General features: G+C 46.0%; 1 protein-coding gene across 1 annotated transcript; it reads left to right on the forward strand.

The window, feature by feature from the left end:
• Positions 1 to 11,048: 11,048 nt before the first annotated feature.
• Positions 11,049 to 13,670, forward strand: LOC146762857 (uncharacterized). Its single transcript, XM_085536482.1, has one exon. It carries the CDS (start codon positions 11,787 to 11,789, stop codon positions 12,984 to 12,986), a length of 1,200 nt encoding a protein of 399 aa, XP_085392608.1. The 5' UTR covers positions 11,049 to 11,786; the 3' UTR covers positions 12,987 to 13,670.
• Positions 13,671 to 15,888: the final 2,218 nt, after the last annotated feature.

The raw sequence follows: 15,888 nt of genomic DNA on the forward strand, positions 1-15,888 counted from the left end.
GAGTCTGTCAGGACAGCCCTACTGGCACTTCTCCTCTGTGTAATTCATCCTTAACTCACGATGACCCCTTGCACCCCTCCCTGTCATACTGCATCATTTGTTGAGATTATTTGTTGGCTTACAGAAATCTTTGTGGGACTTTGAGCCAGAAGTGAATAACTGCAGCTGTGGGAAGCAGTGCAGCAGTGAACATGGAGGTTAACAGCTCCTGCTGCCTACAGACACAAAATCTTACCCAGCTGACATTTTACAGCTGTGCTAAGGAAGCTACCGCGATTGCTGACAATTGGCTGTCACGTAGGAGGCGATGTGCTAAAAAGGGCTGTGACGTTCCGAGGAACTGAACAAAACAACTGATGTCATTGTTCAGACAAGAAAAGGTGCTTCTGCTGATGGGATGTTGGTTCTGTCATGAGAAACTGAAGTCCCTTAATGGACAGTCTGGGAAGTGATTGTGGCTGATATAAAGAATAGAAGGTGTCATGCTGACCTCAGAGTGGGTCCAAATCTTGGGATCTCAAAGATCCCAAGAGCTAAAAGGGAGCTTGCAGCACTTTGAGATGCCCAAGGCAGCCCTGGGTCACCCTGGTGAAAAGCACAGCACTATGTGCAGACTGGGCTCATCCTTCCTGTAAGTCACTCAGGTGCTGGGGGCCTTTCCACAGCTAACACAGGTCTTCTCTAACTCAGTATAATTTCTTTACATCTAAATATGGTCATGATGTAGTTGGAGTAAAGATTACTTTTTTTCCTAAAGTGGGACAGTTAGAGAAGTAGGGGGACTTCAATGAACCTTTCTCAGCCTTAAGACTGCGCAGCAAAATAATATGGTTTATTTTGTGAAAATAAATAGGAATTATAATATACTTAGTGAAAACTGCATTCTTTGTGGGTAGAGAGATGTATACTGTATGACAGGTATTTTAATGCATTACTTTCCATAAGGAAGGAGAGAACCAACCACAGAATCACCAAGGTTGGAAAAGACCTACAAGATCATCCAGTCCAACCACCCACCCATCACCAAGAGTAAAGAAGTAAAATATGCAAGCTATGTAAGTACTTGCTTCCAGTTTCACATGGATTGGAAAAACATATCTAAAAAACTACCTTATGTCCAAATAACCTTTCACCTACATACTAAGGAGTATCTGGGCTACTTCTAAGGAGTTTTCTGATGTAATACCGAAGGCTGAGTAGCACAGCACGCTGTAACATGATGACTTTTCTCATGGTCCGTAATCTCTGACTTGTTCCCTCCGTCCTCTTCAACTCCAAATTAAGTCACAGTACAGAGGCAAGAGCTTGGGCTTGTTACGTAAACTGCAAATTAATTGAATGTGTGAAGGCTGAACAGTGGCTGTGGATCACTCCTCAACAATGTTAATCTGATCTATTATGTTTGAAACTCAGTCAAGTGACAGCTGGTTCTTGCAGATAACAGCTGATCCTTACAGGGTAGACTTAAAGCATGGACACATATGAACATATGCCCATCTTATCATCCAAAATCTCTCAGAGGATATGCTGTTTTCAGACACAAATGTTAAAAGAGACTAATAAAAATAGACATTTTTTTCTCAAGAACACGTATATTTTTAATTTTATTTATTCTTAAATGACTTAAATTCATCCATCAGTTTCTTTTAGCAGTCAACTGAGGACAAATATTTTTAGTGAAGCTGAATTTGGATTTGAGGACATGAAAACTGCAGGTTAATTGAAATCACAGAAATAACTGAGCTTAATTACTAAATGACTAAACACTCTCCTAGCGTGAGGATGTGCATGCAAGGAAGGCATTCGATTAGAGCACATCTTTGTGCAGACAGTGCTGTAGCATTCTATGAACTATGGAGGAGACATTTTGAATTCTTCTACCTTACTTTCAAACAAGCAAACATACAAACCACAAACCAACCAACAAAAGACCTTTTGTTTAAGTAACAGACATTATTCCAGCACCCTAAATATGAAATTTAAAAATTGTTCTCTTACTGTGTGTAAATGTTCCTATGTCTACTTCTGCTGACTTAATTGATAAAAGAGATCAACCCTCTTTACTGGTTCAGATCACAGACACTCTCAGCTGATGATCCTTGAGTTGATGTGCAGATCTTATGCCCTTCCACATGAAGCAAGATTTTCTTGGTTACTGAAGTTCTATAAAGCATTTTTGAGCTTACAAGAGAATGCATCACCCTGAAAAGTGCTGTTTATCTGTCACAACTCCTTCACTTTCTCTCCTTTCCCAGCAGTTTAATGAAGCACTACTGTATGAACAAGAGCAGGTCACACTATCTGCCAAGCTCTGACATTTTTCACAAACCCATACCAGATGTAGATTGTAAATGTCTTCCCACTCAGCCTAATGAAGCATTCCTCCCATAGGAATAGGGAGGAGAAGTTGAACTGGTTTATGACCAAACTTGATGACTTTGTGAGTGGCGTTAAATGATAACTTTGTCCCATAACTGCAAGCAGCCCAGCTGTCCCGCTGGCTCCCCTGTCCGTGAAGATAAAAATAGCATTAAAAAGAAAAGTGAAACATCTTCTACTGACTTGGGAAAGTTTTGTTGCAGTTCACCACCTGCATCCCATTAGCACTTTGGGATAAACTTGTGCTTACACTTATGGTACCACTGCAAGGGGAATTGGGCCCTCAGCAACTTGCTTTCTTCTGTCACCAGATGTAACTGTAGAGCAACACTGTTAGCAGCTGTTTTCCTCCACGAGACACTTGCCATTTTGCTCTAATTTGCACTGTTTACTCCTGTAATAGGAGCAATTACAGTATTTCATTAGCAGCATTCCTTAACAATGAACTCCTCAAGGAGCAGAACATTTACAAGCGGCCCTAGCAGCTAACACTCAAAAGCCCTATTTATTGTTTAATTATATCTTCATCCCATAGGGATTAAAACGTCAAGGTACCACTGAAGAAGCTCACCTAGCCATGACTGAACATTAATACACAACATTAGGGACAAGAGAATAAGTCTTTAAATAAATTCAAACTCATGTTTATTTAAGCAAATGTCACTCGCTTAAGAAAATGCAATTGGAACTTCTAACTAATTTTCTTCCAGCAAAGTGTCCAAAGACAAGCTGTGGAAGCACTATGGGCTTATATTAAAATATTTGCTGTGAGCATCTTGTGGTGTTGGATCTTGACATTGTTTGAGTTCTATATAGGAATATTTGAACTATTTTCTCTCTTCTTAGAAATGTCTTCCACATTCTGTAGCCAGCAATGCACTGGGATAAAAAATACATAATGGGATTTGTACTGTTTATTAAATGGTAAGTCAACCATGCTGTACAAGCCTGAGAGTGTCTGTAACTTCTCTCTGATGTGAGTTGACATAATTTCATTTAGTTGCTGAATGGAAACTAATTCCAAGATCAAGACCTGAAAAAGTTGCTTATTTTTCACGAGCTTAAAATAAACTGGATGGATAGGACAAGGGTGAATAGTTTTAACTAGAAGAGGGGACATTTAGGTTAGATGTTAGGAAGAAATAATTTACTCAGAGGGCAGTGAGGCCCTGGCACAGCTGCCCAGGGAGCTGTGGTGCCCCATCCCTGGAGGTGCCCAAGGCCAGGATGGATGGGCCCTGGGCAGCCTGAGTTGGTGGGGGGCAACCAGCCCATGGCAGGGGTTGGGGCTGGGTGGGCTTTGAGTCCCCTTCCAACACAAACCATCCAATGATTCTGTGATATAATTTGCATGCATGAATCAAAGGTATCTTCCTGCATGATAAAATAAACTATTTTAAAGGGGATACAGATAATTAATGCTGTGACTTGTCTACTGATCAGCCCTCTCTCCTTGCTCTGACTGCTCTTAGTTTGAGATGGAGCAGCTGAGGATGTAGGAGTGTACAGTTCCTAAGTGGAGATGTTCTTTGCAGAACATGTGCTTATCTGAAACAGGCTTTCTCAGAAAGAAAAGCACCAAGAAGGACATGTGTAAAGCTCTTCACACACTGCTTATCAATCCTATGTCTGGCACAGCATCACTGCAGGCAAGCACTGTGTTTGCAAACAGCACAGATAAGAGCTCTGTTTTGATACAAAGTCCTGTCTATTATGGATAAAGACTAAATCTCCATAACATAGCAGAAGTGTTTGGTTCAGCTCTACAGCTCTACACAGACTTCAATAATTAGTCTGCAGCAGCAATCATAAGGGTGTTTCATGGCTTTTCCACCTCACAGGCTTGCTTGTGCTTTAACTCGTGATGTCTATGTCTTGATCTTACCTAAACTTTATTTCTGAGCTTGATTTCTGGTCGTGAAGAGATTGGGCTGGTACTCAGGAACAGAGTTCTGGTTTCTTACATATTGCTACATGAACATGAAAAACAGCTGATGAAACAGCAGTTTATGGTGCTGAGTTCACACAAAAATCAGTTCTGGGAACCACACTTCTGTAAGAAAATATTTTACTACACTGTCCAAACTGCTGATCACCCATAAATGGCACAAAATCTCTGGTTCTAGAGAGCTCTCCCAGATTTGCATGTTTGTTCAAGTTGGAGCCTTAAAAAGATGCAAGTTATCTGTTTCCCAAACTCTCCTAAGTAGATGAACCTGTCTTGTTATTTACGCCAGAGAAAGAGTAGTCTCCTGGATTTACAACACCAATGATTCCAAAGAACGCAACATGAAATAATCAGGACACAATCAGGACAGAGTCAAAGGACAAAGAACCTTTATATAGTTTTGAGGGATTAAAAGTCATTGGAGCTCATTGCTTAGAGGTAGGATCATAGAATAATTTAAGTTGGAAGGGACCTTTAAAAGTTATCTATTCCAAACCCCCGGAATGAACAGGGACATCTACAGCTCAGATTCCTGTCCAACCTGACCTGGAGTGTCGCCAGGGATGGGGCACCCACCACTTATCTGGGCAATCTGTTCCAGTGTCTCATCACCCTTATCGTAAAAAATGTTTTCTTCATATCCAGTCTAAATCTCTCCTCTCAATTTAAAACCATTTCTTCTTGTGCTATCACAACAGATCCTGTTAAAGGGTCTGTCCACTTCTTTCTCACAGCCCCCCTTTACATACTGAAAGGCCACTCTTGGGTCTCCCCAGAGCCTTCTTGTCTCCATGTTGAACAGTCCCAGCTATCCCAACCTGTAAGAGTGATGTATTTCCTCATTCTCAGAGCAAAGAGCATTGCTCGCCCATATTTACACTACACTTCACAACAGCACCAAACCATTACCATCCCTCGAAAATCACGTACCATTTAGACAGGCTTCAACATATAATGAGTTGTCTGGTTTGGACAGAAACTCAATGGGTTTGATGTGAAAATGAGCATGGTAGCAGTGTGCTGTCCTTGTGTAGACATCACACTAATGACCCCGATTTGCTGAAAACTGCAAGGATCTGTGGTATTTCCAAATGAATCTCAACACAAAACTACTGCTAGAGATAAAGAGACAGCTGAGGTTTAGCTGCCAGTAATGCTCCACAGAACCAATCACACCATGGCCACCACTGTAGCATAAAGACTGGAGGAATTCAGTTCCTGGAAGCTCCAATAGTTAAGAGTGCTGGAAGGAAAATATATCACAGCCATTTTAGACATGGTATTGAAGGTCTTTCCAAGCACCATCTCTTAGTGAGACCCAGCTCTGGCATTTTACTTCTACAAAGGTTGGAGATTTGCACACACACACACACACACACACACACACATGTGTGTGTTCAGCACTAGAAACCAGATTCGTGAATCTCAGCGCTCTAAGGACATTTTGTTTGGGGACTCTGCCTGGAGTACCATCTATTAAACAAATCTGCTCGGCATTTATTATAGCTGCATGTTATTTTCCTACACTTGCTTGATTATTCTTCTGCCTTGGATCAGCAACGATAATATTTATTCCAACGGGATCTCATTAGTTGCAATGCAGGAAATTACTGCTAAATTAACTGGCTCAAAATATTAGTTCTGTATATACTTATCCATAGAGCTATTCTTAAAAGTTCTTGGGTTCAAGTAAGTATACGCTTCTTCATGAATGAACTGATGATCCCATATTAGTTCCTCAGTCTTTTGGGTCTGTCATTATTTAAGGCCTAACACTTGCTGAAGTTTCAGTTCCCTTATCTTGGAAGGGCTTTCTAGATCAGGCTGCTGATGGCGAAATTCTTTGAGATAACGTTACGTGTGAAGGAGAATAAACATTGCAAAGAGGCTGGAGGTTAATTTTACCTGTTTGCAAAGCTGTCGTGCAGTCTTCAAAGCAGAAATAGATCAAGCAAAATTTGAAGAGTTAAAAAAGATAATGTCGGATTCTGGAATAAAATTTAACTTGGTAGTTCTTTACACACCTATGATACAGTGATCACTCCTGCAATTGATACAATGATCACTCCTGCAATTGTCAAGGCAATAAGTCTTTTTATCCCCTTTTTTTCCTATGTATAGTCAGTATCAAGTATGCAGCCTTTCTTATTTGAACTGTTTCATGTAGAATGATGAGGTCAAATGTTAGACATATTCTCAGAGATATTATTTATCAATGAATCATAGAATGGCTTGGGTTGGAGGGGACCTTAAAATCCACCCACATCCAACCCCTGCCATGGGCTGGTTGCCCCCCACCAGCTCAGGCTGCCCAGGGCCCATCCAGCCTGGCCTTGAGCATCTCCAGGGATGGGGCATCACAGATCTCTGGGCAGCACGGCCAGGGCCTCACCACACTCTGAGTAAATTATTTCTTCCTAACATCCAACTTAAATGTCCCCTCTTTTAGCTTAAATTCATTCCCCCTTGTCTTACTGCAATGAGACTGAGTAAAAAGCCAGTCCCTCTCCTGCCTGTAGGCTCCCTTCAAGTACTGGGAGGCTGTGAGGAGGACTCTGCAGAGACTTCTCCAAACTAAACAAGCACATTTCCCTCAGCCTTTCTTCACAGGAGAGGTGCTCCAGCCCTTTGATCATCTTAGTGACCCTCCTTTGGAAGGAAATTAACCGAATGGAACTAAACTGCTGGCCTTATAAAGGAAATACTCCCCCAGAGCACTGCTCACTAAAGATCCAGAATTCTCTTCCATACTGGAGAGTACACACTGGCAAAAGATTTCTTGTCCTTTGCATAAAGAATAGCAATAAAAATAAGACATTAAATCTAAATTCAAATTTTACTACACATTTACCTACTCAGGAGAGGGAGATACTTACATGCAACTGCTCCAAATCTTGGCAGGACTTCTGGACTCTGCAGGCTGCTTGTTTTGACAAAAAATCCTATTTCTGAACTCTACAACAAGAAGCTGTTTACAGAAGCTCACTAAACTCTGTATTTATGTGTGTTGGAGGGCATTATTTAAACTTTCAATCTGTCTCTTTTATTTCCCCATGGAAAGGATGCAGCCAAGGGCTATGTCTGTATCACCACGTTAAGCACATTCTCCAGCACTTGAGCCAACTTTCAAACTTTCTTCCTCCCAAATAGAGTGACTATTTAATTGAGAATGGCCTGTGCCAAGTCCTAAATGATGCCTGGGAGTTGGTTGGGAAGCTTTAAGCACGAAAATACCCCAGGCACTGCCCACCAAATAAATAGTATAAACAATAATTTGTTAGTGTCTAAGACTGTGCCCTAGCACCATTTAATTTACTGTTACTGCTTATTGCAGTACATGCTGATAATACAAAGTACTTCAGATGATAGCAACAAGAGCCATGCTTAGATGTCAAATATAATTCAGAGATTCATTGGAATAAACACAAAGGGAGCTATTTCCTACTTAAGAACTAGAGATATTGAAATAGATATTCATTAGTTATCCGTGTTAGTATTAGTTCTGCCTGCTATGCTTCTCAAGAGGGTGAATGATGACCATACACAGACGGCCAATAAAAGTCACATTTATTTAGGCTGTTACCCAAAAGGGCGAGCACTCGAGTGAACTCTGTCAGGCAGAACCCATCCCCACGAGCACGCAAATGTGACCAGGAGCTGGGTTCAGCCATACACACTCTTCCCACAATACCCTGGCTGTGGGTACAGTGACGTGTGCCAGGTTGGGCTTTGTGGCCAGATGCTACAGCTGCATCCCCCTCCTTGGGAGTCAGATTCTACCAGTCAGAAGAAAGGACAACAAGCTTTTGCTCCTGGGATTATATTGTAGGTCTTACAATCCCTTAGTTTTTTTTCTTATAGTTACTTTTCTTGAGTGAACTTCCCTCACAAGACTTTACCTAAGATGGAAAGCAAGCTGTCTGTTATTAACAGTGGCAGTGGGAAGCTCAAGAACATGACTTCCTTACAAGGCTCAAAATCCTGGAAGCAGCAAAAGAGATCTACGGTTAGATTAATTTATTTCTACTTAAATCTTCTTGCTTTCCAGCTCCTGTGAAGATAAATGGAAGAATCAACAGTATTTTAATTGGGTTTGTTGATACATAGTGAAGTTCTGTGTAAACTAATAAGAAACCAGGCTACTGTGTTAAACTGCCAACTGAAGTTATCCTTTTACTTCTAGCTGTTCCACAAAGAATCATAGAACCACTGAATGGTCTGGGTTGAAAGGGACCTCACAGCCCACACAGCCCCAGCCCCTACCATGGGCTGGTTGCCCCCACCAGCTCAGGCTGCCCAGGGCCCATCCAGTCTGGCCTTGAGCCCCTCCAGGGATGGGGCACCACAGCTCTATGGGCAGCTGTGCCAGGGTTATAAAGTCTTTCCCCCTGACAGCTAATGTAAATCTCACCTCTTTTTCTTTAAAACAATTCACCTTTACCTTACCAATATTCATCCCGCGTAAAAATTGTTTTCCCTCCTGTTTATAAGTTTCCTTTAAGCACTGGAAGGCTGCAGTGAGGTGTCCCCAGTGCCTTCTTTTCTCCAGGCTGAGCATGCTCACTTAGCTATTGGAAAACAATCTAATGGACACTTCTGCTTAAAATGACTGGGCTTACAAAGTACTTCGCTGCCCAGTACATTCATTAAAAAAATAAATCAATGTTAAAAGAACGATACACGAATGTAGCCACTAGATGGGGAACAAGAGCTGGCCAGAGAATGAGAGAGAAGGGCCAAAGATATTCCAAGGACTGGAGCACCTCCCCTACAAGGATAGGCTGAATGAACTGGCCTTGTTCAGCCTGGAAAAGAGAAGGTTGTGGGGAGACCTCATTGCAGTATGTAAAGAGAGTTTATAAACAGGAAGGAAAATAGCTTTTAACAAGAATAGACTGTGATGGAATGAGATGGAATGGCTTTAAACAAAAGGAGGGGAGATTTAGATTGGACGTCAGGAGGAAGATTTTCCCTCTCTACTCTGCTCTTGTGAGGCCCCATCTGGAGTACTGTGTCCAGGTGTGGAGCCCTCAGTACAAAAAAGACATGGAGATTTTGGAAAGGGTCCAGAGGAGGGCCACAAAGATGATCAGGGGGCTGGAGCACCTCCCCTATGAGGACAGGCTGAGGGAGTTGGGCTTGTTCAGCCTGGAGAAGAGAAGGTTGTGGGGTGACCTCATTGCAGCCTTTCAATACCTGAAGGGAACTTACTCCCAGGAGGGGAGTAAACTCTTCAAAAGGGCTGACAATAGCAGGACTAGGGGAAATGGTTTTAAGTTGAAGGAGGGAAGATTTAGGTTGGATGTTAGGGGAAAGTTCTTTACTAGAAGGGTGGTTAGGTCCTGGAACAGGCTGCCCAGGGAGGTTGTGGATGCCCTGTCCTTGGAGGTGTTCAAGACCAGGTTGGACAGGGCCCTGGGCAACCTGATCTAGTAAATGTGTATGTTTAGTGGCCCTGCTAGGCAGGGGGGTTGGAACTACATGATCCTTGAGGTCCCTTCCAACCCGGGTCATTCTGTGATTCTGTGATTCTGTGATTCTGTGATTTTCGCTGAGAGAGTGGTAAGGTGCTGAACAGGCAGAGAAGTTACGGGTGCTGCATCCCCGGAGGTGCTTAAGGCCAGGTTGGATGGGGCCCTGGGCAAACTGATCCAGTACTTGATCTGGCAGCTGATAACGCTGCCTGTGGCAAGGAGGGTGGAACTTGGTGATTGATGTGGTCCCTTCCAACCCAATTAATTCTATGATTCTACGATCACTTGAATTATCACATTTACATGACTTTTAGAAACACAGCTGCCAAAAGCAGGAGAGATAGTCTGTGTGTTAAGGGAGTGCAGTTCAAGTCCATACAATGTCACAGGGCCTGGAGCACCTCTCTTATTAGGGCCAGTCAGAAAGACATTGAGGCCCTGGAATGTGTTCGAAGGAGAGCAACAAAGTGGGTGAGGGGTCAGGAGCACAGGCCTCATGAGGAGAGAGAGGCTGAAGGAGCTGGGAATGTTCAGCCTGGAGAAGAGGAGGCTCAGGGGAGACCTTATTTCTGTCTATAACATCCTAAAGGGAGATTGGAGTGAGCTGGGGGTCGGCCTCTTCTCTCGTGTCACCAGTGATAGCACCGGAGGGAATGGTTTCAAGCTACGGCAGGGGAGATTCAAGCTGGACATTGGGAAGTATTACTTCTCAGAAAGGGTGGTCAGGCACTGGAATGGACTGCCCAGGGAGGTTGTGGAGTCACCGACCCTGGGAGTGTTCAAGGAACAGTCTAATGTTGTGTTGAGGGACATGGATAGTGGAAGGAATTGCTAATAGGTGAACTGTTGAACTGGATGATTTTTTAGGTCTTTTCCAACCTTGGTGATTCTGTGATTCTATGAAAGGAACATGGACAAGCTCCTTTCAGCCACGCGTGGGGACAGGACACTGGGAAACGGCCAAAAGAGGAAGTTCTGTACACACGTGCATAAGAATGTCTTCAAGGTGAGGGTGACAGAGCACTGGAACTCCTGCACAAGTAGGTTGTGGAGTCTCCTTGTCTGGAGATGTTCAAGACCCGCCCGGATGCCTAACTGAGCAACCTAGTCTAGGGAGCCTGCTTTGGCAGGTGGGCTGGACTCGATCATCTCGAGAGCTCCCTTCCAGCCCATGCAATTCTGTGAATCTGGGTCATGCAGAAGTCAAATACAGACACTGCTATGGGAGATGTAAGCAAAGGATCCTATCTCTTGGTTAACGTTGTCATATATTCTTTTTATTTTCTTTCCTACAAATAACTACAGCAAATTATCTCAGTGTTCAGTGCTGTTGGACTGAAGGGGTCAAAAGGATGGGAGAGGAGCACCTAACGTCTGTTTACGTCTGTTTACAAGGGTGGATAGTGACAGAACAAGGGGGAATGTTTCTAAACTAAGACAGGAAAGGATTAGGTTACATAGTAGGAGAAGGTTTTTGAACAGAGTGGTAACTCACTGGAACAGGCTGCCCAAAGAGGTTGTGGATGCCCCATCCCTGGAGGCATTCAAGGCCAGGCTGGATGTGGCTCGGGGCAGCCTGGTCAGATGGCTGGTGACCCTGCACATAGCTGGGGGGTTGAAAACGGATGATGGTTGTGGTCCTTTTCCACCAAGGCCATTCTATGATTCTACAACTCTATAGCCTCGACTGATAGTGAAAATTACACAGAGTGCAGATGGATTGGAAAAAAGGGAGGTGGAACGGGGAGGTGGGATTTGGGCGTAGGGTCTCCAGCCCTGAGCTGGGTGCGTGGGTGCACACACCCAGGGAAAGGCATTGTGACATCACAGTGCGGGGCAGGACATCAGTCTTTACCAGGTCACGTTGGCTGCCTCCCCCAGCTCAGACACGTGAGGCGGTCTCACCGTCCTGGTGGTCACTGCTGGAGCTCTGCTCTTGGTGACAGCCATTTGTGTGTTGAGAGTGGTCCTTGGGAGAGAACAGGATGAAGCTCAGCCTGACTCTCTTCCTCATCTCCCTTCCTTTCATCTCTCCAATTACTGGCTTTTTCAGCTATCCCAGCTGGGCCTGGAATTGGGACAAAAAGCTGGTCCTTCCCGAGGAGCAGCACCCCATTGAGACCAACAGCCAGACCTCTGGCTGGCTGTGCTGGTTTGGCCTGACCACCTGTCCCAGCAAGACTGAGGATGGGAACAGCAACCAGGCCCTTCCAGATGAACAGCTTATGGTTGAAATCAAGAGTCAGACCTCTGGCTGGCTCTGCTGGTTTGGCCTGACCTCCTGCCCCACCAAGATCGAGGACGGGAACAAAATCCAGGTCCATCAGAAGGAGCAGCGTCAGCTTCAAACTAAAAGCGAGACCTCCAACTGGCTCTGCAGGTATGGCCTAACCACCTGCCCCACCACGTTCAACGATGGGAAAAACAACCAGGTTCTTCCCAAAGAGCAGAGCCCAGCTGAGACCAAGAGTCAGACCTTCGACTGGCTCTGCTTGTTTGGACTAACTCCCTGCCCCACCAAGATCAAGGATGGGAACATCAATCAGGTCCTTCAAGAGAAGCAGCGCCCGGTTGACAACAAGAGCCAGACCTCCAGCTTGGTCTGCTGGTTTGGCCTGAGCACGTGCCCCACCAACATCGAGGATGGCAACAACAACCAGGTGCTTCCCAAAGAGCAGAGCCTGGTTGAGACCAAGAGCAACACCTCCAACTGGCTCTGCTGGCTTGGACTAACCACATGCCCCACCAAGACTGAGGACGTGAATAAAAACCACGTCATTCCTGAGGACCAGAGCCTGGTTGAGACCAAGAGTCATATCTCCAACTGGCTCTGCAGGACTGGAATAAAAACCTGTCCTGGGAATGGAGACAATGTTCTTGTGCATCCTCAGGAGACACTGCAAATCAATGCAGATGGCCAGGTCTCCAACTGGCCCTTCTGGCTTGGCCGTACTCCACAGCCCAGATGGGACCCATACTGGTTCAGCGAGCCTTCTGCTCCACAGGGGCCAAAGCGGCAGTCCCCACACACCAAGCAGGAGGCCTCCAGCTTGCTCGACATCGTGTGGCACATCTGGGACTTCTGTAAGCAAAGCCGGGTAGCCTGTTTCTTTATAGAATTCGCAGAAGACTGGTTTACATGGCAGCTGATGAAGGCAGTCGGCAGAATCTGGCAAATACTGTGAAGTCACCAGGGACAGCTAAGACATTAAGCACGGAGAAAACCATGGAAAGCAGGGAACCGCAATGTGAAGTCTTCCAAAGAAAGCAGACGCACAGAGGTCCATCAGCTGTGCACAGGAACTTTCCGAGCTGGACGCTGACACCCAGCCAGAGACCCCGTGCAAAATGGGCCTTGCCGGAGGTGGAGTGAGCCCCACAGGCTGCCCTGAGCAATCCTGTGAGGCTGGAAAAGCAGCACAGGAATCAGAACCCTGCAGGGTGGTGCTCTGCAAAACGATCCTGCAGCCCTTTCCCTGCGCCCTTTCCCTGTCACTTCCAGGGAACCAGACCTCAGCTTCCACAGGAACAGAAAGCGATTTTCGTGAAGTACTTTTGTCCATCTGACAGCCTGTGGGTCAAATGGTGACAGTCAGCCGGTGTGACACACCTCAGCCCACCAAAGGTTCCTGCGCTGAAGGCACCTCCGATGACAACAACATCTTCCATTGGATGAACAACAACATCTTCAACTGGGTGAACGACAACCTCTCCCAGTTTTTCACCTCCATTTCCCATCTGGCATGTAATTTCATTATAATTTCATTATATATAATATGTGGTTATATTATATATAATTATAATTTCCTTATACTTAAACTATAATTATAATTGAAATAAAAATTATTAATTAACAACATACACATCTCTGCAGCCTGTGTCATTGTGGTGGCAGTGGGTCCGGCACAGCGGCAGCACGAAAGGCATTGCTGCAGGAGAGTGCTGCTGTGCGGGGTTTGGGGGCACGCGCCTGGGGAGGAGGAAGGGCGCTGGGCCGGGGGAAAAGAGGCATCGGTGGCTCTGAGGTGCCCACAGACAGCCGTGCCTCAGGGGGAGAGAGCACATCCTGAGCGGGAGCCCACGTCCCACTGAGGGAATGCAGCGTCCCCCAGAGCACACGGGGAGGTCCTGTGAGTCCCGCAGCGCGCTGGGAAGCATCCAGGGCACACTGGGAATCCACAGCTGGGCCAGTTTGGCAAAGATCCCATGCGCATCAGCTTCATAGTGGAGGCTCACACCAAAGGAGCCTTCCCAGAAAGGGACAACGGCGGCAAAACACCACAGCAAGAGCTGCTGGGACACGCAAGGAGGCCCTGAGGCGCGGCGGCTCAGACTCCCTGCTCTGGTTCGTCCCTCTGATTATTACTGCTGACTGGTAGTTCAGGCCGGCAGCCATGAAGTCGCTGCCAGAAGCCTGTGGGCAGTCGAACGGGACTCTGGGGCACTGGGGCGCTGTCACGGTTCCAGCCCAGTGCAGCCCGGTTCTGTGACTAATGGGGCAGAGGGACAAACGAACCCAGGAACCAGGAAAGGGGGAAGGGAGGTGGTGAAAAGGTATGGAGATGGGCCCAACAACAAAACTGAAGCAACGAGCTAAGGGAGAACATACTACTATTCTAAGTATGATAGTGGAATGCAAGATTAAGGAAACAGGTGAGCTTGGTGAAGGGTCTGTGGAGACCACTTTGTGGCCTTCCAGTACACGAGAGGAGCATATAAACAGGAGGGGGAAGGACTGTTTATGAGGCTGGGTAGTGATAGAAGAAGGGGGAATGGTTTGAGACTGAGACAGGGGAGATTTAGGTGAGATATTAGGAGGAAGTTTTTCACACAGAGGGTGGTGACGCACTGTGGAACAGGTTGCCCAAGGAGCCTGTGGATGCCCCATCCCTGAAGGCATTCAAGGCCAGGCTGGAAGTGGCTCTGGACAGCCTGATCTTTTGGTTGGTGACCCTGCACATATCAGGGGGGGGGTTGAAACTGGATGATCATTGTGGTCCTTTTCAAACCAGGCCATTCTATGATTCCATGATTCTATTACATGAGGCTTACCAAAACAAGAATGGACTCTTGCACCTCAGAACATATATCCACAGGTACAGGTTGGCACATGGCCTGCTGGAGAGGAGCTCTGTGATGAGAAACCTGGCAGTCCACACGGACAACAGGTTGGCCATGAGCCAGAACTGTGCCCTGATGCCCACGGAGGCCAATGGGATCCTGCAGTGCATTAAAAGGTACATGACCAGCAGGTGAAGGGAAGTGATCCTCCCCCTCTACTTTGCCCTGGTCAGGACGCAGCTGGAGTACTGCGTCCAGTTCTGGGCTCCCTGGTACAAAAAAGACAGGGACCTCCTGGAAAGAGTCCAGCGGATGGCCATGAAGATGATAAAGGGCCTGGAGCACCTCTCTTATTAGGGCCGGTCACTGCAAGAAAGACATTGAGGCCCTGGAATGTGTTCGAAGGAGAGCAACAAAGCTGGTGAGGGGTCTGGAGCACAGACCTCATGAGGAGAGAGGCTGAAGGAGCTGGGAATGTTCAGCCTGGAGAAGAGGAGGCTCAGGGGAGACCTTACTGCTCTCTATAACTTCCTGAAGGGAGGCTGTAGTGAGCTGGGGGTCGGCCTCTTCTTTTGTGTCATTAGTGATAACACTGGAGGGAATGGTTTCAAGCTATGGCAGGGGAGATTCAAGCTGGACATTGGGAAGTATTACTTCTCAGAAAGGGTGGTCAGGCACTGGAATGGACTGCCCAGGGAGGTGGTGGAGTCACCGACCCTGGGAGTGTTCAAGGAACAGTCTAATGTTGTGTTGAGGGACATGGATAGTGGAAGGAATTGCTAATAGGTGAACTGTTGAACTGGATGATTTTTTAGGTCTTTTCCAACCTTGGTGATTCTGTGATTCTATGAAAGGAACATGGACAAGCTCCTTTCAGCCACGCGTGGGGACAGGACACTGGGAAACGGCCAAAAGAGGAAGTTCTGTACACACGTGCATAAGAATGTCTTCAAGGTGAGGGTGACAGAGCACTGGAACTCCTGTACAAGTAGGTTGTGGAGTCTCCTTGTCTGGAGATGTTCAAGG

This window comes from Coturnix japonica, chromosome 1 (genome assembly GCF_054131305.1).
Source record: "Coturnix japonica strain WE chromosome 1, WE-NBRP24, whole genome shotgun sequence".
Taxonomy (NCBI): domain Eukaryota; kingdom Metazoa; phylum Chordata; class Aves; order Galliformes; family Phasianidae; genus Coturnix; species Coturnix japonica.